The following is a 23,753-nucleotide window of genomic DNA, read 5'->3' on the forward strand; positions in this document are numbered from 1 at the left end:
GGGTGGGATTAGAACCCGAGAATCTGAGTTTGGATTGAGGCTCCTGCTCTGCATTTGGTTACGTCACAGCGTACAGTTTATTTCGGTTTTACAGTGATTAATGATAAAGGGCCGTGAACATGAAAAAAAGAAGGTTGTTGTTTAAACCAACTTTGGCGGGGACGTTCAACTGTCAATTTTCCGGATTAGTTCATGTACGGGACAAAAATTACCATGCACTTTCCGGTGATTTCTGGTGTCTGACATGTTCCCCACCGGCAAACGTCATGATCAATGTGTGGTGATAAATTCATTTATATATGAAGTACAGAGGCGTGGATGAAGTTACCACATCGGCACGCATCAATGGACCCAATTTCTAAGCAGAAATGAACAGGAAACCAGTCACAGGTTATGTACACGTGACATGGTAGCTTAGCTGGTAACCTTAATCTTCGTTAGCAAACTAATCTTGCGCTTAGCAATTTTTTTTTTTTTTTTTTTTTGCTTAAGGTAGTTCTATGACATTGGGCCCTGCATGGTTTTAGCTGTCACACTTTCCACCATTTTAACAGATGTTGTTTCCGATGGTACATGCAATGGAGCTTCCAGCAAAAAAGGAAACCTGACACTCAGATACTAGTCACCAACCACCTTGGTACTTCAGAGCTCCCACCATTGAGGCCTATCTGGTTTGATTGATAAAATTATTCGTTATAGGATTAGGTGACAGTTGACGTTTTTGATTGATACACCATCTTACCCGTTGCTGATGCCGGTGTGGTTTATTCATCAGCAACAATGCGCTGTGTATGGGATTTTAGGCTTTGCATGACGAGGTATCAATACATATTAATTTTGGTTTTCGGTAACACCATGTGTGTATCTACGTGCCAGGTAGAGTTTGCTCTTTAGAGAACTGTTTTCTAAAATATTCTACAACCGCGGAGTAGATTTTCGGATTTTCGGGAGTAATACGCAGACTGAATTATTCAAACGGCATCCACTGGCGTTGTAGGATTTTTACTACAAATCCTTCAAAAACATGCAGTTACTCTATCTGTTTTTCTCATCTGATGACCAATGACAGCTCTGATTTTCCAAGGATACGCCTTTCCCCGGATCTTCTCACCTTCTCGACACTGTTTGACATCTTAAAGTGACGGTGTCCTTCACAACTCCCATTCAACCTCTTTATTCCTCGACCCCCACATATCCGTCTGCGTGGAAGTTGATTAAGCCTGCCCCACGCATAATGTGCATTGGCTTCAATTCAAAATTGTATAAGTAAGAAGCTACTGTAAGTTTCTTTGAATTTTCTTCAAAAAAGGGACCATCTCTGTTTGTCAGCCGTGAAAGAACAACAAGATCCGTACTTCAGTATTACCATGGAGGTAGAAATTGTATTAGCATGCTAAGTAATAGTCGGGTACCGAAGTGGAATTTGGTTCAACGAAAGCGCTGCGCGACACATGCACGACAGCTCTCTGTTTGAAAGTGGAAAAAAACACATGCGACAACTTTCAAGGAATTCTGTGGTCCTTTCCGAGTTCCGAGTCTTGTACGGTGTAACCTCCCTAAAACATATCTGGAATTGATCTTCTATATACTGTGGCGTAACGACGGGTTCTTATTACTCCAAAGCTGCTGACGTTTGATGTAAGTTATTCCAGGATTTGTTGGGAGAGCCGTTGTTTGAGTACTTTATCCCGAGGCCGCTTGGGGGAAAATAAGCAGCGAACGCCCCGGTGTTTTTAACCTCACCGGACCCCGCGGGCCAGCCGTGGTGATTGACACTGACTCTAACTTAACCCGGGCAGCCTGCGGCGGACTTCCCACTCCATGATGAGGATTTCTGCGTCTGCCTTCCTTTTGTTCACGGACTTTTTACTGTCATTCGTCTTCAGATTTGGACATGGATTTTTCAACCGTGAGTACAGAATGTTCTCCTTTCAAATGTGGTATAAAGTTAGCTTATAGCTTCTGAGTAATTTGTCCAAAGCTTGATCAAATTCCCCTTTAATGTTCCTGGAAGACGGCGGGGGTTTTAGTGAACGGGTTCTCCCGCGTCATTATGAGTCTTGGAAATCCATGCTGTGACGATCACATGCATGTATATTAGATTTTTAAATGTGTATGTGATCATGTTACCCGGACAATTAAAGTGTTCTTTCCTCCATGCCCGGACCTAGTCGGTGTAGCCTTGGATCTTTTGTAAAGGCGGCATATGCCATGCAGACATTTTTTTGTTCAATCGTCTCAGACAGAAAAGGTTTCGAGAACTTCAATAGTGTCTCAGCAAAATGCTGCCCTTTCAAATCAATGTTTATCTGAATGCAGATTTTACGTGTTTAAATTTTGACAACTCAGTTGTCTTTTATTTTAATTAAAGCTGTTATTATTATTATTAAAAAAGCATAATATTTGGGTTGAACAAAAAACAAATCATTAGATGCAAAAATATACATATATGCCTGTAGGCCTTTAATATAAAACAATGCGAAAGATTTTATTTGAATTTCACCTTAAGTTCGACCTCTTGAATAACAAAATTACCCTTAGTTTGACCTGAGACAATTATTAGCAGATTTCCTTGTTTGTTTAAAATGCGCTCAGGGAAGTTGTTACCGGGTTTTCCTTATCCGAAATTATATTGAGCATTGCCAAAGAAAACAGTGCGTTTTGTTTGAGGGCGAAAGTCCAACACTGCAGTGCCAGAGACAACACTTCTGTCCATAATAGTCCGTGGTTCGACAATCAATTAATCCGTAATCACGGATTGACAAACCGTTATTATGAGTCCGTTTGTTATTATTGCCAAATCGGGAAAAATATATTGCCAAATCGGGCACTCGGTATACTAACGGTTTATAGTTAACGGATAGAATCTTCTTTGTTGCCACTTACGGCTTTTCGTACTTATGAGAAATCCCAAACCTATATAAGCTTGAAACAAAATGTTGTTATAGGTATACAATGTTTGGTACCCTGCGATCCACGAAGGTCGTCAAAATAAAGAGCCGGCGTAAATCCCACAGCTGGCTGGGGTCACCGTGAGAGGTCAATCATTTACAGGTGGATTTTCAGTCACGAGTCGCTACCAGGACTCAACTTCTGCAGCTGGTTATATCGCTGAGAATTGCGAAGGTCTTCAAAACATGCTAAGCAGGGGTTAATACCAGACACGTGGGGACCCCATAAAGCTGCTTAACGAGTTCATTACTTAGTAAGCACTGTAGGCATGCCTGTATAGGCCTACCTTGTTTGGCTGGAGACGTTCAAACTGCATAATAACCCCACTTTGTGTCAATGTAAGAGACTCACAATGGTACACCAAAATGACTTTGTAAACATTGAAAAAAAAACCGAAAAAAAACTTTTTACAGACTGTATACATCTGTCAAGACTGCACTTTCTTAGGCCGTGAACCCCATGGCTGACTTGACTGACCTTATTATTTATCAATGGGGTTGATTAATATACATCAGAACATGGAGGTAGAGCAGAACTCCTCCGAAATTGCTCGATCAAAACGGTAAATTCATGGTTTAGGTGAATAGATCAACTAAGTATTGTCAACGCCAGTTACTGAATGAGCTCACTTATTGGTGCAGTATTATTTATTTATTTATGTGGTGACAAACACGTGTGCCTATATTTATGGCGTATATCAACTTGACAAACTTTTTTTTCACCGGGTTATATGTCTAGACGCTTTTCCCGTAGAGATTAGCTTTTCTTACAAAATTCTGAAGGACCGCTGTTTTCAGCTTATTCCAGTTATATTGGGTAAGCCTGCCGTCGATTTCAGCAAACTCTTCTTAACTTATGATTACTCTTAGGAGTTAAGACAAGTTCAGTTCCGTATCTGAATACGTTAGGACGAATTGATCAAGTTAGGACGAGTTACTCGTCCTAACTCGAGATACGGATCCGAGCGTTTCGTGAAATCGGCTGCAGGGCGACTCTAGTGAAATTAACTACTCGACTATAGTCACACCTCAAATATTAGTCGCTACTACGACACTAGTCCAAGGCCAAGCTCCCAACGCGAGAGTCGTCACAGTTATAGTTATTCTGATTTAGTGATTGTCTGTAAAAAACTGTTAAAGGCAGTGGACACTATTGGTAATTACTCAACAATAATTATTAGCATAAAACCTTACTTGGTAACGAGTAATGGGGAGAGGTTGATGGTATAAAACATTATGAGAAACGGCTCCCTCTGAAGTGACATAGTTTTCGAGAAAGAAGTAATTTTCCGCGAATTTGATTTCGAGACCTCAAGTTTAGAATTTGAGATCTCGAAATGCATCTGAAAGCACACAACTTCGTGTGACAAGGGTGTTTTTTTCTTTCATAGTTATCTCGCAACTCCGACGACCAATCGAGCTCAAATTTTCACAGGTTTGTTATTTTATGCGTATGTTGAGATACACCAAGTATCAATAGTTACCAATAGATTACCAATAGTGTCCAGTGTCTTTAACGTCTATGTGGGTCGGTTGAAATGAACCATGGAGATAGAATGGTTGAACCTAGCTGATGCACAGTGTTTGCCAAGGGCCCTAATTGCGGATTGCGCAAACAAGGGAGGGGTAACTACCCCTGATGGTTCTGTCTGGTTCCCTGTATCCTACCCCACCCCTACCCACAATGTATGGTGACAAATCAGGCATATTAAATGTGCGTAGGAGAATTTAGCCGAGTTTCTTGTATTGATCCCAAAGGGTTTACGTGATGCACATGTATTATGCCAACCGTGAACAAAACCGCCATGCGAAAGCATTATGACCATTCTGATGTAAAAAATAAAGGGAAATATTTGCCTTATTTTTGTTGCAGCTATCGAAATAATTAACAGTGATTTGTGGGGTCATCTCAAATGCAGTTTCCTCAACTTCCCAACACTATGAGACAGCAATATTTCTCAGCTAATGCAGATTGGAGAAAATTGTCGATAATTGCCAAACATTTACTTTGTCTTCAATAGATTCTTTTGAAAATTTAATCAAGAACTGTTTTTAAAGGAAGCGAATCCCTTTCAATGACCCCGGTAACATCCGCCGGGTATATCCAACATGCTGGAGAAGTGAATAGCCGTGGTTTGATACAAACGGCTGTTGGATTCACTCATCTTAAGAGATTTGAACTGTTTCCTGTCTCTGACCAAAATTAAATAAACGGAGCAGGGATTTTTTTTGTTAAGTTGAAGGATAAAAAGAGAAGACAAAAATGTGCAGTAAGATGGTCAGACTCGTTCACCGGTTTAGTGGTCAAGCCAATGAAGGCATAGATTATATCCAAAGCTACAGACCCTTGTTCGGTTCAAACTTAAAGACAGTTTACACTATTGGTAACTGTCAAAAATCAGTCTTCTCACTTGGTGAAACTCAACATTATGTATAAAATACCAAACCGTTGAAAATTTGAGCTCGATTGGCCATCAAAGTTGCGAGATAACTATGAAAGAAAAAGCATCCTTGTCACACAAAGTTGTGTGCTTTCAGATGCTTGATTTCGAGACCTCAAATTCTAAATCTGAGGTCTCGAAATCAAATTCGTGGCAAATTACTTCTTTCTCGAAAACTACGTTACTTCATCAGGGGGAGCTGTATCTCACAATGTTTTATACTATCAACCTCTCCCCATTACTCGTTACCAAGTAATGTTTTACGCTAATAATTATTTTGAGTAATTACCAATAGTGTCCACTGCCTTTAAGTAGGTCATGGGGACGCATTTTTTTTCTTTCTGGAATTGCCATCCTAAACAATGTTCACGATTTTTTTATTTCAGGATTCCCTCTTTTGAATCAATTTGGAGGAACCAAAATTCCCTATTGAAAAGCCCTACGACAGTGCTGGTATTCTTATTCTGGTAGGCCTAAGCGTCATTATGTCGTGCTTAGCTGCTGTTTGTGTGTGAGCAGCTCACTTTGAAATTAGACCCCAGGTGTGGCCGAGCCCACTAATGACACGGTCTAATTGAGCTGGGCGGTATGCTTGTATCCCTCAGCGATAAATTAATCATGGAAACAGTTTGAAACATCTTTCTGTATTAAATATCATCGGGAAATCAATTTAGAAAGCCTTCTTGATGGAGGCCTATGGGGGTGAAGCCACATCAAACCAGGGGTGAATTTCACAAAGAGTTAGGACTAGTCTTATCTCGAGTTAGGACCAGTTACTCGTCCTAACTTAGGACTATCCAAGCAGTTTGTATATCTCCTAGGACTATAGTCCTAACTCTTTGTGAAATCGACCCCTGCACAGGTAACTAGATTAGACTCAACTTAAAGGCGCTGGACACTATTTGTAATTGCTCAAAATAATTGTTAGCATACAAACTTACTTTGCAACAAGCAGAATCTACTGTCACACTAGTCTTGGCCCAAGACGTCAGTGATCGATAGCTGAGTGCACTACGCTCAGTTGTAAATCGCGTTAGCGCACTCTCTTGGGCATACAGTATGATTAAACCAACTTGACTGGCTTATTATGACTATTGTCACACCGGCAAGGAATCACCGAACCTTTGTATGAATATTATGCATTAACCATTCCACTTTCCCGCTTTTATGTCTTATTTGAGAATTGTTTGATTTAAGTCTTAATTTTCTTGACATTTGCGCAGCTTTTTGCCCAGACTACCGCGACTTTCCCAACGGTTTCATCAAGTACAAGGGTTTACCCCAAGGGACGTCTACGTTCTACAGCCAGGCTCAACTGGTTAACGGCGTACAGAAACTCCACAAATGCCACCGAGGGTTTATTCTTAAAGGTCCTGCTACCTCAAAGTGCTCCAGCGGAAAATGGTCCACGAAAAAACCGAAATGTATTCCATGTAAGTGCAATGGCAAAGTCGGACACTTTATGAAATGTAATTTTTAGCAGGTCGGTTACCCAGTGTAGTCTCGTTGCAAGACTGTCTTGTTTTGATTTGCCACATTTCTCTTCTTATTACAAATTTTCCGCGTGAGCGGGCGCTACCATCTACCAACCGAGCGCCCTCTTGCAAGGTAAAGGACGGTCTTTATGTCATTATTATATACGTCGAATTTAACTGCGAATGTCCAGAATTATGAAAGCCATTTGAAATGATGCGACTGGTCAAAATGTGATTGGACGTGGGCTCAAAAGGAATTCACGAGCCTCGAAATGTGAAGTCAGCTAGAAGTGGGGGTGGGGTGGGGGGGGGCACATACTTGATAATTAGGGATCGAACGTCCCCATGCCACTTGGCTCCCCTTGTTACATCACTGGTATACATGTGCGAGGGGCGTAACATGTTACACGTCCTTTTCCTTAGACCCGACCATAGCAAAAATAACCGCAGTGATGTCTCGCAGTAGGCAACTATTTTAAAATGTTCCTTTGGACAATCATGGTTTTAATTTAACACACTATTTTAATCTTCAGCACCGTGCCCAAGACTCCAGCCCACGGTGAATAACTACGACAGCGTGTTATACTCGAGGGATCCAAAGGGTGACGGGAACTATCATCACGGCACCGTGGCACAAGTCTACTGCATCACCGGCACAACCCTAGTTAAAGCGGGGGAGGGTTCGACGACGTGCACGGCCGGGTCGTGGCTACCGTCTATACCGCTCTGTCTGACCAGGGAGACGCTAACCGCTGATGCTGACCCTATGAATTCAGAAAGTAAGAAATATTTCTGATTTCCTTGGTCAGCTATAATAGTAAGGTTTGCGTTGACACCATGTAAAAATCTCTTGTGTGATAAGTGGTTGACCTGAGAAGAGCGGTGTGCTCTGACCGTCTTAAAGACAATGGACACTATTTCGCACTTGGTGTTTCTCACCATATGCATAAAATAACAAACCTGTGAAAATTTGAGCTCGATTGGTCGTCGGAGTTGCGAGATAACTATGAAAGAAAAAAAACACCCTTGTCACACGAAGTTGTGTGCTTTCAGATGCTTGATTTCGAGACATAAAACTCTAAACTTGAGGTCTCGAAATCAAATTCGTGGAAAATTACTTCTTTCTCGAAAACTACTTCACTTCAGAGGGAGCCGTTTCTCAAAATGTTTTATACTATCAACCTCTCCCCATTACTCGGTACCAAGTGAGGTTTTATGCTGACAATTATTTTGAGTAATTACCAACAGTGTCCACTGCCTTTAAGCAAAACACTGACCGAGAAACGTCTAGCAGTCCGTAACCAGAGATGTTTTTACATGGTGTCTGTCCTACCTAGATATGTGTGTGTGAACTACCGTAGCCCTTGTCTGGGATGTACAACATTTTTGGCGCAATCTTACTGAAACATTGCTGTTTGGTTTCTGTCTTCCCAGATTATGTGTGAGCTACCGTAGCTCTTGTCTGGGATGTACAACATTTTTGGCGCAATCTTACTGAAACATTGCTGTTTGGTTTCTGTCTTCCCAGATTATGTGTGAGCTACCGTAGCTCTTGTCTGGGATGTACAACATTTTTGGCGCAATCTTACTGAAACATTGCTGTTTGGTTTCTGTCCTCCCCAGATATATGTGAGCTACCGAATCTGTTGTCTGGGATGTACCTGAACGACGCGGTGGACCCAGTGTCTGACGGGGCCCAGGTTGAGTACGAATGCTTCTCGTTTGCTGAGCGAGCCACCGATATTCCCGTACAGTGCTATCAGGGGGAGTGGTATCCTGACTCGCCCAAGTGTGTGGAGAGTAAGAATTGATCAGTATATTTTTTTTAAAGGGCAAGGCACCAATGCATTTTCTTCTGGGTAAAGGGCACCATAATGAGGAAATTTTAATTTACTATTGGATCATTTCGAGGGCACCAAGGCAATGACCAGGGGCATGGAGGCAATCGCCTTCGTTGCCTCCCTGAAGTATCAGGCTTGTAAGTGATTGGACGAATCGGAGTACAATGAAAAATATGTGTGACGGACACGTTGCTCTGTAAATTTGGTTGTGTTTGAAACTTAATATCAGTTTTTCCATGAAATGAAAAGATAGGTTTAGTGTTTCATGACGCCACAAAAATAGACCTTCCATATTTTATTGGTGCAATAACTGTTTAATTATTACTGTTTTTAAGTTAAAATGCTCTCATTTATTATTATTAGTATTATTATTATTTGCATTGAAAGGTAGGCTTCAGAAAACTGTTGATGCGTCACGTGTAGTTTATTAAAACCATTACAAATTTCACCCTTGCTTTATCAAAGAAATACTTTTGTTGTTATAAAAACTTTACAGTTGTTTATTTTTACGATTTTACTCTTATTTCCAACCAGAGAGTTGTGAGATTCCCTCGACCCCTCATTACGTTGTGATAGCCACCGAGCTGGACGGGAACAAGTTGGCACACGGGCACCATCTACAGTTCGAGTGCGAGAAGGGGTACCGTCTGGCAGGTGACTCGGAGATACAATGTGTCTTCGGTGAATGGTTGGGAAACATCCCCAGATGTGAACTAGGTAAAGAAGACATCAAAATCAAGGGCCCAATTTCATGGCTCTGCTTAAACTGTAATTTTTTGCACAAGGAGTTCCAACATGATGCAGTATGTGGAAAAAAAAGCTGTTGGAGTGGCTCTTTGTTCAACATCTCCTTAAAGCAATAGTGTATGTGAGAGACGCAGAAAGTCTGGTTTCACGCTCGAAGATTCTGAAAAATGAGCTAGGTCAGACACACTGGTGGCACATTTTACATGAAAATATGTGTAGAAAAAGCCAGTGGAATAGCTACAGAACTATGGTGGGAAAGAGGTTGTAACGTACTTTCTTATTTGACTACAGATTCCACTCACGACTTCTCGTCGTGCGGCGTTGCAGGCGACACCTCCCCGATCAGAGGACGTGTAATCGGGGGCATTGACTCACGGGAGGCGGCGTGGCCCTGGCAGGCCGGAATCTACTGGCAACGAGATGACGGGTCGGTATGTATACATTCGTTGCCTTGTATAGACATGGAAATACTAAAATTAAGTCAACGGCCATAGCCCTCGCTGCAGAGTATCAAATCTCAGGCCTAACTTCTTTGCCAATTTCTCCTCATTTTCAGTGGTTTTTCTTTTGCGGCGGGACGTTGGTGAATCAGAGTTGGGTTTTATCCGCCGCTCATTGCTTCGGTTATGACGAAGACATCTCTAGACTGGAGGTTCGACTTGGTAAGATGAAGTTGGGTATAGATTCGGCCAATGAGGGCGCTAGGAGTGAGGTGGGAAAGTGTCATCACATACATTATAAGACACCTAGGATTATGTCTTGGGTGTCATCTCTGTACATTTTTATTGTCTGGCGCCGCCACTGCATGTTTTTTGCCTCACGATACCATAATTGTCTCACAAATCCACTTTAATGTTATTATTTTCGAACACTATTTTGACTCAATGTTAATGCCCTTTCTATGCTTCGGCTTATGCATCGGCCTGAACAGGGAACCGGGAACTGACATTTTTGTAGGGCAGGTTTTCACGCATTGTGGAGATTGGTAATTGAAACGGCAGTATTACTGACAAGTTGATCGTAATGGGTATGGACAGTGAACAATGTATAATGGTCAATAGTGTATGTCTGTGCGGTGTCCAGTTTCGAAAAATAACAGCATTCTGTTACCAACACAATGTCTAATGATATAGACATGGGAAAACCATCTAATTAAAAAAAAAAAAAAAAAAATTACTGTTGTGTTTATATACATTAATAATGGTTTATAAACTACGAGTTTTTAAAGGCAATGGACACTATTGGTTATTGTCAAAGACTAGCCTTCACAGTTGGTGTATCTTAACATATATATAAAATAACAAACCTGTGAAAAATTGAGCTCAATCGGTTAATGACATTGAAGTTGCGAGAAATTAAAGAAAAAACACCCTTGTCACACGAAGTTGTGTGCATTTAGATGGTTGATTTCGAGACCTCAAGTTCTAAACCTGAGGTCTCGAAATCAAATTCATGGAAAATTACTTCTTTCTCAAAAGCTATGGCACTTCAGAGGGAGCCGTTTCTCACAATGTTTTATACTACCGACCTCTCCCCATTACTCGTCACCAAGAAATGTTGTATGCCAATAATTATTTTGAGTAATTACCAATAGTGTCCACTGCCTTTAACTCATTGTTTCAGGAATCACAAACCGAAAAACCGACCACGGTACCTACAGAGAGCAGAAATTTAACATCGATGGACTCTACATTCCCAAACAACACGATTTCATCTATTTCGACTACGACATTGCCCTACTCCACCTCTCTGAACCCGCCGTGTTCAACACGTTCGTAAGGACCGTGTGCTTGCCAGACGTACCGGCACCAGACGATGACGTCGGTACGTTTATAATTATGACACAAGCATTCTCATTGGTTACTCTACAACCCGTGATTGTAGGTTTGACGAATCGGGAGAACCGGTGGTGAATGTAAGGCCTTTGAATGCCCGAGTGCCATTTAACCACAATGTTGCAAACACTTAAAACATTTAGCCTAAGGGTCATGTCACACTAGTAGGCAGTTACATCAACCAGTTCCAGACAATCTCCATGAATGAAATTCATTCACATTTTAATATTCTTGGGGATCGTAAGACATTGATTAAAATTTTTTTTACTCATGTGCTACCGAAGTGGTCATGTATGCACTGCAGTTGGTTGCCTCCAAGTTACCTCGTGTGAAATGGCCTTGTATATTTGAGAGGCATTATTTAGGAAAGTTTTACTGTCTGCAAATTAAAATGATGTGTGAGCTATTTAAAAACAATTTAGCGGTGATTATAATTTCTAATAACTGGTTGTTTACAATTCTCAGATCGGCTGATTGAAGTTGACGAGTTTGCCATGGTCCTTGGATGGGGCCACAGCTCCCCCGTCCCGGCCAACAGCAGCAGGGGGAACAACTTCGAAGACGCCTTGCAGCAGCTCGAAATGCCCCTCCGTACTGACTCCACCTGCACCAACAGCCTGATCAGCATAGGCGAGGAGCCGGACCAGTACACCGAGCACATGTTCTGCGCTGGGTACAATCGAAAACAACGGGATGCATGTTTCGGGGACTCCGGTGGGCCACTCATGAGGCGCGTCGTGCCACCCTTGTCCGGAGAGACTGACTGGCGATGGGTGCAGATCGGCATCGTGAGCTCGGGCAAGGGTTGCGCTGTGAAGGGACAATTTGCGTTTTTCACTCATGTGCCCAAGTTGATGTGGTGGTTGGACTCGGTCATGAAGGGGAATCATACGCCATCTGCACATGACATGTATCTAGTATGAGCATGTATATAGGTGGTTTTTAATACCAGACAATACTTTAACAGAGTATGACGCTAATCATGCTGCAGACATACCATGCCCTCTAGCATTTTGTTCTGCAGTTTAGAAATGCCATCTTCAAATATTTTCCTGAGTTATATTTTGAGAATTCTCTTTTTGGAATTGATTACGAACGAACTAGTTTTCATATAAAATCTCCACGACAGTGGGAGTTTCGGAGTATGAACCTGCGACCTCCGGATTAACGTGCGACGCTCTATACCAACTGAGCTTCCCCTATGTTGGCAGTCCGCATTTTTCTGCACATTTTTTCTGCAATCCTTAAAACATTTTTATATACCTTTTTTAAAGATCTCCCGTTTTTTAATCGATTTAGAAACAAATGTTCCCACATTAGAAGCACTACGACAGTGGCAATTTCGTAGTGCAGATAATACTTGCTGGCGCTCTCCCTACTCCCTACTCTTTTGTGCGTTGTGCTCAGATTAAAACAACATTTAAATAAATATAGGTTTTCTCGGTCAATTTCGGCAAATGAGCAGTCAATTTCATTTTCATGCGTTCGAATTAAAGCTGTTTTGCCTCTGCAGTTGTTACTGCGTTTCAAATTCAGAATTCGGCCATTCATATTAGTTTTGGGTCGAGTCAAATTCCTTTAGCACTCTGTTCAATTTAGCGTATCGTCATTCCTTTTTCGTGACACACACGCCTCAAGAAGCGTCTGCGAATTTGAGTGCTGCTTTGATGAATTGTTAAATCGAATGATTATTTTGTTAAATCGAATGACGCAACATTACATTTGACTAATCCCAAAACGAAATCGAATGACCCTTTTGAGTAGCATTCGATTTTGCGCGAAATAGAACAGCTTGGTGGTTAAATTGGCTGCTCATTTTCCGAAATTGACCGAGAAAACCTATATTAACATTACGTTCACTATCGGTTTAGGTATACATGTATTATTAAAATCAACTGACATTAAGCATATATGCTGATACACAAAAAATGCATTTGATGAGAAATAAAACAATATATAATATATCTTATTCAATTGTTGTCAATATTTTAATAGAATTATTATAAGTGTAATGAAACATTTATTATTATCTTTCAAATTGAGAGAAACTTTATATAATAACTGTTTGAGATTAATGTTTCAAACTCATCGATGTTATTGTAACATATCCGTCTTATTGCATAACTTAATATAATGTATTATAAACATAAGAAAAATACAAGTGGTTTGATTGGAATATTAATAAACTTGGAATACTATATTATGACCTTCTTAATTTTAAATAGTTAATTATGATTACCCTGTAGTCCCCTTAAACACAAATTACTGCAAATTTATAATTCAGGCTTTACTTCAGGGGGGCAATGAAGGCGATTGTCTCCATGCCCCCAGGTCAATGCCTGCGTGCCCTTGCAATGCTCCAACCTTGGTAACATTATTATTCCTCTTCTCGAAGTCTGTTGTCATCCTCAAACATTATTACATAAAAACAAGTTTTCACTGTTCCCTCGAACCCATAGTTATTTCGTACTAAGCGCTGGAAATCGACCAACGGTGGGAACGATCAAGGGAATGTACACTGGTGAACATCACCCAGCCATGGTACATGCGTATTTGTTGCACGGCACGTGATTGGTTCTCGACCAATCAAACTTCACAATTTGTACAGAGGTGTAACAATAAATATCGACAATCCTCTTTACTAATGAGAAAATGCCTTGGTGCCCTTGCCCTTTCAACAACAAAGCATACAGGTCTGAGTATTGATTCGTAGTCACGTTAACGATTGGTATTAATTTATAATTTGCCCAATATTGTTACCCTTACACCGATATGTATAAGCACTGTATACTCAGTACTTCTCGAGTTCTGAGAAAACATCCACACTCGGCAAATCACTCGGGTGGGATTCGAACCAACGACCTTTTAACTGCTACAGTAAGAGTGATTTTCCTGTGAATTGTTCCCCCTCCAAAGAAACTCTGGAAAGTTTAGCTCACAGTGCTTATTACACGTTAGTGTATGGGTAAAAGAACAGTTCTTTATTCCCGATTCAAAAATAACGAATATGATTAATTTACCTGTCATAAGACTAAGCCCCTTCCCCTCCCACCTCCACCCTGAAAATTTCACTCAGAACTCTACTTATTCATTATTGTCTTTTTCGGATACACAGCTTGAACATGTAATAAATTTGTGCTGTATATTTACCCAGCACTTACGGCTCTCACCCTTCTGCCGTCGATCAGTAAAAAAAATTAATTAAAATGTTTTCGTAAATTTGATTTTTCTGTCCCCCTTTGAGTGTTTGTGTGCAATATTTCCAGTTACCATCCAGACCTAAAACACTACAAAAACGAAAAGAGTGAGACAAGGGTACAGTCAAGTGTGGTGAAAAGCTCTCCAGCCTTTAAAAAAAGAGTTGGCTAATTACTTGGTAACACAGACGTTTTGTTTAGTCAGAATATTCATTCTTATTGAAACACAAAACTGACAATTGGGGCTATACGGTTTGAAGCAGACACTCAATTCATGACGTCACGTTGCAAAAATGTTAAACGGCGCCCATAATATTATTCACCTATAAAGGCAGTATACCTTTTGTTTTTGGAACCGGTCGGTGGTTTTAATCCTAGATAAAATATAGAAAATGTACAAGGTAGATGAACAAAATAAAACTACGACGTGAACCTATACGGTCGTCGCGTTTTCAGAGCGAATATGTCCACAGAACTATCCCTCCGAATAATAAAGACGAGAATTGTAAGTCAAAACCTCAACAATAATGAATAAATAAAAATAAAAATCTATGATGTCCTTCCCTTCTCAGCGGTAAATGGCGATTTTTTGATAGCCTGAACAGTCTGACGTCACACTTCGAAAACTCGTGAATAACGCCAGAGAGTGGCCGCAAGCCTAGGTCAATCCCCGCCCAGTCATCTTTCATATGCAGACGACCGAAAGTGCTGCTGCCAAACGTCACCTCGAGCCAATCAAAACACAGATAGAAAGCTTACATCACTGCACGTTTATCCAATTAAATCATTGCATCCAACGTAGTGAAGAGTGAAGAGCAAGTTCTGTTTATGTGGATAAAGACAGGGCACCAGTCTACTCTTTGGCTGTCTCCTGAGTATCGACGGCTATATGTCTCTTCCAAGCAGATGCAAAGTAGCCCAGACCTACGCCAATCAGAACGCTGATAACCAACCACATGTTATACGTCATAACAATTAGCATAAGGATGTAGCCAATCCCAGTGAGTAAAACTTGTAGGAGGGTTTGGATTACGTGGGGCCAACTCAGGATCGCGATTCTGCATTTTGGTGAAGAATAAATGATATCGTTATAGGCAGTGGACACTATTGGTAATTACTCATAAAATTACTCATTAGCATAAAACCTTTCTTGGTGACGAGTAATGGGGAGAGGTTGATTGTATAAAACATCGTGAGAAACGGCTCCCTCTGAAGTGCCATAGAGTTCGAGAAAGAAGTAACTTTCCACGAATTTGATTTCGAGAACTCAGATTTAGAACTTGAGGTCTCGAAATCAACCATCTATAAATGCACACAACTTCGTGTGACAAGGGTGTTTTTCTTTCATTATTACCTCGCAAGTTCGATGACCGATTGAGCTAAAATTTTAACATGTTTGTTATTTTATGTATATGTTTGGATACACAAACTGTGAAGGTTAGTCTTCGACAATTACCAATAGTCTCCACTGTCTTTATTATAAATAGAAAACACACCAAAAATAACGAGCAATGCAAAACTGTGAGAAAAATAATATGTTCATAGCATATACTTAAAAAGTAGTGTTTAGGCGTATCAGTTACAATTAGATGTACATTCAATGTATTATACAGGATTGGAACAACTGAAAATAGTCAGCGTTCATTTTTGTGTGTGATCTGAAAAGAGCCGGTGAGTGTCTCAAAGTTTCAAATAGTATATACTCTGCTCGTCTTCAGGAGAATGACGGACGGTGGTAGTGGAGCTTAAATGGGGCTGTTTAGTTTACTATACTTACTCCCCCTCTGCATGCTTTTCCAGAATTTGTGATTTTTCATTCTCCTTGGCGATTTCCCGATGTCTAACGTTGATGGCGGCATTCCGGATGTGAAGAGCCCGGAAGGTTTTGAGGACTTCGAAAACAAACCCAATAATAAGAACGATGGCACAGCTACCTATAAGACCTGAGATGGGTGAACAGAATACACAAATAATATAACAAGTTCTTATATAGCACAAAATTCACATCAACCATCTCAATGCGCTTTAAATTAGTGCCCTGGTCATTGGGCCAATCACATTCCTTTAAAGCTTTCTCAACTCCCTGGGGGTATAAAACCCGAGCAACCGTAGCGCTCCAGATTCTTTTGGACAAAATATCAACCTCTACCATCACAGGTACCCATGTATACTCCTGGGTGAAGAGAAGCAATTCTAGTCAAGTAGACCGGGATTAAAACCCACACTCCGATGACTTAACCACCACAACTTGACTTGAATTCGATGCTCTTTACTCGGCCATGACACCCAATTTATGCTCAGTAAGGAAGAGTTTTTATGCCGACTTTAAAATACAGCAATGGTTTCTGTAATAACGATGTATCAAATTCCCTTTAAAAAATGAAGACAGCACATCTGTTTAAACGGTGACTTCAGGCAGTACATACAGCGAAACCATTGTTGATATTAACCATATATAATGGCTTAATTAATACTTTGATGGGAATACCACCCGCAGCAAAATGTGTAATTGCAAACACAGTAATCAAAATAATTAATTTAAAAATTGTTGGGCTTGAATAGGTTTGTACATCAAAGGTAATTACCTTCCTGTACTGGATGTTGCATCTATTATCTTGATAATTTAAATGTTTGTCCCAAATTTTAAAGGGAAACGTAGCCGGATTTTATTACTGCTGCTCTCTCAATGGACAAGAGTGAAAAACACCACTCCTTACATTTCGAGTTTTCCCTCAAATGGATCTTTAAAAAGAGTGGTTGTTATATTTCACTCTTATAGATGGGTTTCACTCCAGGACAGAGTGAAAAAAAAAAAACACTCATAAAGATGCAAACTTTAATATAAAGGAGTGGAAGATCACTCGAAAAAGAGTTGTCCCTCATAATGACTCATCAAAGAGTTTGAATCTTTAAGATGGGTTTCACTTCAGGACAGAGTGAAAATCACTCATAAAGATGCCAACCTCAACAAGAGTGGAAGACCACTCGAAAAAGAGTTGTCCCTCATATGGCTCTTTAAAAAGAGTGGTGGTTATTTCAATCTTTAAGGGGGGTTCCACTCCAGGACAGAGTGAAAATCACTCATAAAGATGCAAACTTCAATAAGGGTGACAGACCACTCGAAAAAGAGTTGTCCTTCCCATATGGTTCTTCAAAGAGTGCTTTTCACTCGTTTGCATTAAAAGAGTGGGGTGTTTGGATGATGACGGACGACAGAAGCCTCTACATGTATGTATGTTTATTTTTGAATGTGATTCCCAAGAAATGTGGGGTCCCCTCTTTAAATCAAAATGTATTGCTGAAACCCTTATATGTGCATACAGTAATTCACCATTGGAAGTTCTGGAAACAATTTCCGTTTAACAAACCCACATCTGTTTTAAACACCCCATTAATACCTCTATCAAATTACCTTTTTTCAGACGTGACCCGGGAAACTATAAAAGTGTACTTTTTCTTTATGAAAAAATTATAATAAATGTTAACGATCATCAGTCTTAAAAATTACATATTCAAATTTATGTATTGTCAGAACGAATCGTTGCATGCCACCCGTACATAAGTCTTTGAATTATGTACAAAACATGAAATGAATATAATCCGTCTATGTTTCTTTAAATGTAATTGTAGAATTTTGTTTATGCATGATAATATTAATAACGGCATATATGATATTGTCTGAGCACTGTAAAGTTTCAATTTTTAGACTCTTAAGGCACAGGACACGTTTGGTAATTGTCAAAGACGAGTATTCTCACTTATGTTTAAATTTGAGTCAACATTTTTCACATGTTTGTTATTTTACGCATTATGTTGAGATACATCCAGCGGGAAGCCTGGTCTTTGACAATTACCAAACGTGTTCGGTGTCTTTTGTGCATATATAGTATTCAATTTATGATTTGTTAACTGTTATTTTGACTGTACCTTGTTAATGGTTGGCAGATAATTAAAAAATATCTACACACACAAAAAAAGGATAAAAAACCTACCTGCTGTTGTGGTCACGTGCCACCCGTCAAAAAGAATTGTCACCTCCGAACCGAAGTAAAAAAACGAACCATGATTAGAGCCCTAGAAGAAAAACAAACCATTATTATATTTATTTTTATAATTTCCCCATTATTTGATAATAATTATTTATTTTGTTTCAAATGGAATTGACCGCAGCTGATCAATTAAATAACAAAAAAGTACCCCGTTTACTGTAGGGGATGTATTTTTTCTGGTTTAAGAACACAAAATATGGTCGCTATCATATGGTAAGTAGGCCTACTATATAAAGGCAATCAATAGCAAAAACATAGGCCAACTAGATATGGTTATAATAATAAAACAACAAAATATTTAAAGCGCGCCAAACTGCCACAATGGACTCAAAGCGCTAAATAGAAAGATGAAAAAAAACCGAACAAAGACATTGATAAAATAGGGACACCGCCAATATAGGGCTAGATAGCTCAGTTGGTAGAGCGCCGGCACATTAATCCGGAGGTCGTTGGTTCGAATCCCACTCTAGTCAATTCTTTGTTCAACCCCAAACATCAGAAAAATGCAATTTACCAAATTGCAACATAACAATACAAAGGGGTTTCCGAAGAAAGAAAACAAAAAGGCATTTCCAAAAATATTTTTTAAAGATACAGAAATAACACCGAAATCATGTGAAAAAAAAATCCACCACAGAAAGTTACATAAGTTATAAAAAACATGGAATGCTAGATTGGATTAAGATAAAAGATTAACACAAAGGACGATTAAATATTATATAGCGCATTTCTCAATAACCAAACTCAATTCATTTTACACTACGTAGTGCCCTGTCATTGGGCCAATAACATCCATGTAATTTTCTCAGCCTCCCTTGGGAGTATATAAACAACCCTGTGAAACAAGACACAATCATGGAGGTTTCTACCTCTATGACACAACCAACCCTCGCAGGATACCCACTTGCTCAACGACACAATGTCAGGACCGTGTCACGACCGGGACCCGAACCCATACTGTGTGAATCAAGAACTGGAATTTGGTGCTTTTAATCCACCTGGCCATGTCACCGAAGACCCCCATACGGTTATCCCTTCATTGAAACAAAATTCTTTGAGATAATACCAAATCTGTTAAGCGGAAATTGGTTAAAAAGTTGTTTTGACCGCCACAACAGTTACAGTATAAACATTGACTTCAAAGACACAATGTACTCACATTCATGATGATGTATTTGTTTACGTCTCACAACCACGACGTATCTCCCCTGTGTAATATAAAAACATATTGTTTACAGGAAAACTCAATAGTGTTAAACCACGGTTAACTAATACACACCTTGGTTTTCGAAAAGAACATGTTTGTCTTTATTAAGCAGAAAAAAAGTACGACAAGTTATAAATAAAACCATTGAGCATATTGCTCCATGACTAGGTTTCACGTTTCACCAAAAACTTACCCTAAATTGGATTGTGTTGTCATGGGATTGTCTTGTCCAAAGTTGTGACTATTAGCTCTATAACGAAACTACGGAGGTTTCGTCAAAAACTTACCCTGTTTGATTGTGTTGTCGTCCTATCCAAAGTGTTATACCCCCAACACAACACACCTCAGAGTTCCCGGTGGTTCACAGTGTTCTAACGTATTCTGCTCCGTGTGATTTACAGTTGTACTTTAAGAATGTTTCAAATAACTCGAGTCAGGAAATTACTACATCCCAGAATGTATATATTTTAACTGATGATTCATCTCAGAAATTTTAAAATACACACTAAAGCCACCAGCACCGTCAAAAAGCAAAACAACCCGTAACAAAATGTCAGCTCACTCTGTTGAAACTTCACTGAGGCAAGTGTGTACAAAAAGATACCCGTATTGCTCGACGCTGTGGGTATCCGTCCTGGCTATGATGTCATACACCTACCATATGGGTTGGTCTCTCTTAACTCCACTGAATAATTACATAAACACAAACTAAAGCCATCTATATGATATCAAAAAAGACATATGGTTTCTTTGAGTTGTACACTCGAGAATAATTCCACTAGCTCAATGTCTAACTGTTCGCACTCAACTGAGTTTGACATTCAGTGCCAACAAAAGTTCAGTGTAGTTTTTCTCCACCACCCTCACGTGGCAGGGCTTATGTTATTTCTACTCTCATGGGTGCGTTCGTTTAGCTTCCCTGGGTCGACCCCGGTGTGTGTCGGGGTTTTTTTTTCAGGACGAACGTGGGTAATTATCCGCACACGTTCGTCCTGTAAAAAATAAAAGGCCACACACCGGGGTCGACCCAGGAAGCTAAACGAACGTACCCAATGTACATAGGCGGTACATAGTTGGCCTACATTCCATCAATGTGTTCCTTTCAAACTCGAAGGCAATAGCCGTGTCAACAGAAGAAAAAAACCCACAAAGACTTAACAAACAATCTCTCTAGTCACTGAACAACCTTCATAGGCCACTTTTAGATACGGTGGACACGATACCACGGTTTGGGTAAATTTGTCTGCATACACCCAAACCAAACAGTGCACTCTGTGTCCGCCATACCTCAAAAAGACTCATTGTATTCTCAGTGCATGGACTGCTGGACCCGTCGGGCGGTGCTGGGAGGGGGGGGGGGGGGGTAGAGTTAGTGTTAACCGAGCGCTGCTTTCGAAGGCTCTATTTGAAGATTTGAGTTTATTATTAGTCACTTTAAAAGATCTCGGGAAAATTATACTACTTGTTGGTCTGTGTATAGGGGTAACAAATACATAACTATTATCAACAACGCAGGTTAATAAAACCTGTAGTAGGCCTACACATAATATTATGCAATCTGGTGCACACTCATTATTTTTTATAGTTCTTTTTTAATGATAGGAATTAGTATTATTTATTTATTTGTTATAACATGTGACATATCAAGGGATGTTTTCTACTATCATCAACATTAGACTGTGTATATTTTTAGTAAATCTGTGATCTCAGACAAGTTTTTTCTCCAAATTCTGGAATGTTCCTTGAACATTAATGTCAACATTAGGTTGATAGTATAAAACATTGAGAAAAACGGCTCCCTCTGAAGTGACATAGTTTTCGAGAAAGAAGTAATTTTCCACGAATTTGATTTCGAGACCTCAAGTTTCGAATTTGAGGTCTCGAAATCAAGCATCTGAAAGCACACAACTTCGTGTGACAAGGGTGTTTTTTTCTTTCATAGTTATCTCTTAACTCCGACGACCAATCGAGCTCAAATTTTCACAGGTTTGCTATTTTATGCATAATGTTGAGATACACCAAGTGAGAAGACTGGTCTTTGATAATAAACAATAGCGTCCAGTGTCTTTAAGCACTTTGTAGTGATTTGGTTATGTAAAAAAAAGAAACGTATTGTATGCACACTGTTCAAATCTTTGAATCAGTAACGCTTCTGAAACTAATCAATTGAGTTAATGACGTCATGTACGTGTACTAATTATCTAGAAACAACATGGTAATTATAGTCTCCACTCGTTCCATTGATCTTCGCCGCTCAGACTTAAATCTACTTTTGGTTTTATTTTGGGGGGAGAGCGCGAACGCAGTCCCCACTACCAGAAATTGTACTCCCGAGTTCCTAACATTAGAAGGAATCGCGGGCGTCAGCCTGGACCGGTTGTGCAATGGCCGGGCCTCTGCCAGGGGTGACCGCCTGACTGATCACGGTACACCCTGAGCCAGGTAAGTATGATGTTTGGAAGGCAAACAGTAGTCCTTCTTTCAGAGTTCCACTTTACACCCATGGTGTGTGCGTGCTTGAATGCCGCTGCGGTTAATACCCGTTTTTAGGGTTACACTACGCATGCGCGGATCATTACGTATGTAGATATACAGTTATTATTATTATTACTTATTCAACCATTACAACAATACATGACAATGGATGGGCTAGGAGAAAATCAGAAACAAAAGCAAAAAAATTACTGTGGTCCAAAGACCTGCCTCCCCACATATGGGCCCAATTTCATAGAGCTGCTAAGGACCAAAATTTGCTTAGCATAAAATTTCTTCCTTCATAAAAACAGGATTATCGACTAAATTTCCAGTTGTTGCATATTGCTTGTTACTGGTATTCAGCTGTTGTTTGCTTATCCTGAAAATCACGTGGAAATTTGGCAGGTGACAGAATATTAGCAGTGGGTAGCTCCCTTTTTCCCCTGATTAAATGTTTTATTTGAAAGGTAAAGATTTAAACATTTAATGATTGTGCAATAAGTTCAACAAGATTACAAAATGCCGATTTGTCACCAATTGAGTGTAAAATCAGAGTAAATTGTGTAAGAAACCGTAATTTTCATTTATAATATCCTATACGAAACAGTTTTCACCTTTTTGAACGTTTTACCTTTTTGTTCTTTTCCGAGTCTAAAACAAAGACAACCATGGTGTGATTTTTATTGCATTTTATTGATTAAAGCACAAAAGCTTACTTGGTGGGCCCAATTTCATAAAACATGTAAGCACGAAAATTTGCTTTTAGCATAACATTTCTTCCTTGTTAAAAACAGGATTACCAATCAAATTTACATTAATTGCATATTGATTGTTACTGGTATTCAGCTGTTGTTTGCTTATGAAAATCACGTGGAAATTTGGCGGGTAATCCTGTTTTTATCAAGGAAGAACTTTCATGCTAAGCAAGTATTCGTGCTTACACGTTTATGAAGTTGGGCCCTGGGCAAATGGAAAGCTGGTTGTGGTAAATACATTGTGGAAACGGCTCCCTCCTGAAGTAACGTAGTTTTTGAGAAAGAGGTATATTCCTTACTCAATAATAAAGTAGCTCAGCTGAAGCTTTTGATTAGGAATAGGAAGGCACACAAACGTGATGAACAAGTGTGATTTTTCAAAATAATAATAATAATAAGACTTGTAATGCGCTCATATCCACCCAGCTGGGTGTTCAAGAGGCGCAGTAAAAAAACAAAAACAAAAACCCAGACACAACAAAATTAGTCCTTGTTAACCTGTGACATAAGATAAGTTTTAAAAAGAGATTTGAATTTTGTGGTCATTATTCTCTTGCAACTTCGATGACCAATTGATTTAACATTTTCACTAAGTTGTTATTTATGCTTGGGGTGGTAAACCAAGTGACATTACTGGTCTTTGACAACTATTTGCATGTCTCATTTTGTAAACAGCTTAAGGTCAATGAAGAGTCATAGTGGCCGAGTGGTTAAGGCGTTGGACTCGAAATCCAATGGGGTCTCCCCGCGCAGGTTCGAATCCTGTCTATGACGAAATAT

At 39.8% G+C, this 23,753-nt stretch overlaps 2 protein-coding genes and 3 non-coding genes across 5 annotated transcripts; 3 read left to right on the forward strand and 2 right to left on the reverse strand.

Annotated features, from left to right (window-relative positions):
• Positions 1–501: 501 nt before the first annotated feature.
• On the forward strand, positions 502–12,772 carry LOC117303496 (limulus clotting factor C-like). The gene is made up of 9 exons (XM_033787717.1): positions 502–1,909; positions 6,616–6,825; positions 7,401–7,646; positions 8,491–8,667; positions 9,243–9,425; positions 9,747–9,886; positions 10,012–10,117; positions 11,079–11,279; positions 11,756–12,772. The coding sequence occupies exons 1-9, from the start codon at positions 1,822–1,824 to the stop codon at positions 12,211–12,213; spliced, it is 1,809 nt and encodes a 602-aa protein (XP_033643608.1). The 5' UTR covers positions 502–1,821; the 3' UTR covers positions 12,214–12,772.
• Positions 12,773–15,192: 2,420 nt separating this feature from the next.
• LOC117303481 (high affinity copper uptake protein 1-like) lies at positions 15,193–20,609 on the reverse strand. The gene is made up of 5 exons (XM_033787699.1): positions 20,031–20,609; positions 19,696–19,744; positions 18,480–18,561; positions 16,265–16,430; positions 15,193–15,545 (listed from the first exon to the last, which is right to left on the reverse strand). Exons 2-5 carry the CDS (start codon positions 19,699–19,701, stop codon positions 15,341–15,343), a joined length of 459 nt encoding a protein of 152 aa, XP_033643590.1. The 5' UTR covers positions 19,702–19,744; positions 20,031–20,609; the 3' UTR covers positions 15,193–15,340.
• Trnan-auu lies at positions 18,937–19,009 on the forward strand. Its single transcript has one exon. It is a non-coding gene; the product is annotated as a tRNA-Asn (tRNA).
• Positions 20,610–22,029: 1,420 nt separating the features above from the next.
• On the reverse strand, positions 22,030–22,193 carry LOC117303552. The gene has a single exon (XR_004520520.1). It is a non-coding gene; the product is annotated as a U1 spliceosomal RNA (small nuclear RNA).
• A 1,472-nt stretch (positions 22,194–23,665) lies between these two features.
• Trnas-cga lies at positions 23,666–23,747 on the forward strand. Its single transcript has one exon. It is a non-coding gene; the product is annotated as a tRNA-Ser (tRNA).
• The last annotated feature ends 6 nt before the right edge of the window (positions 23,748–23,753 follow it).

This window comes from Asterias rubens, chromosome 19 (assembly GCF_902459465.1).
Source record: "Asterias rubens chromosome 19, eAstRub1.3, whole genome shotgun sequence".
In the NCBI taxonomy this organism is placed as follows: domain Eukaryota; kingdom Metazoa; phylum Echinodermata; class Asteroidea; order Forcipulatida; family Asteriidae; genus Asterias; species Asterias rubens.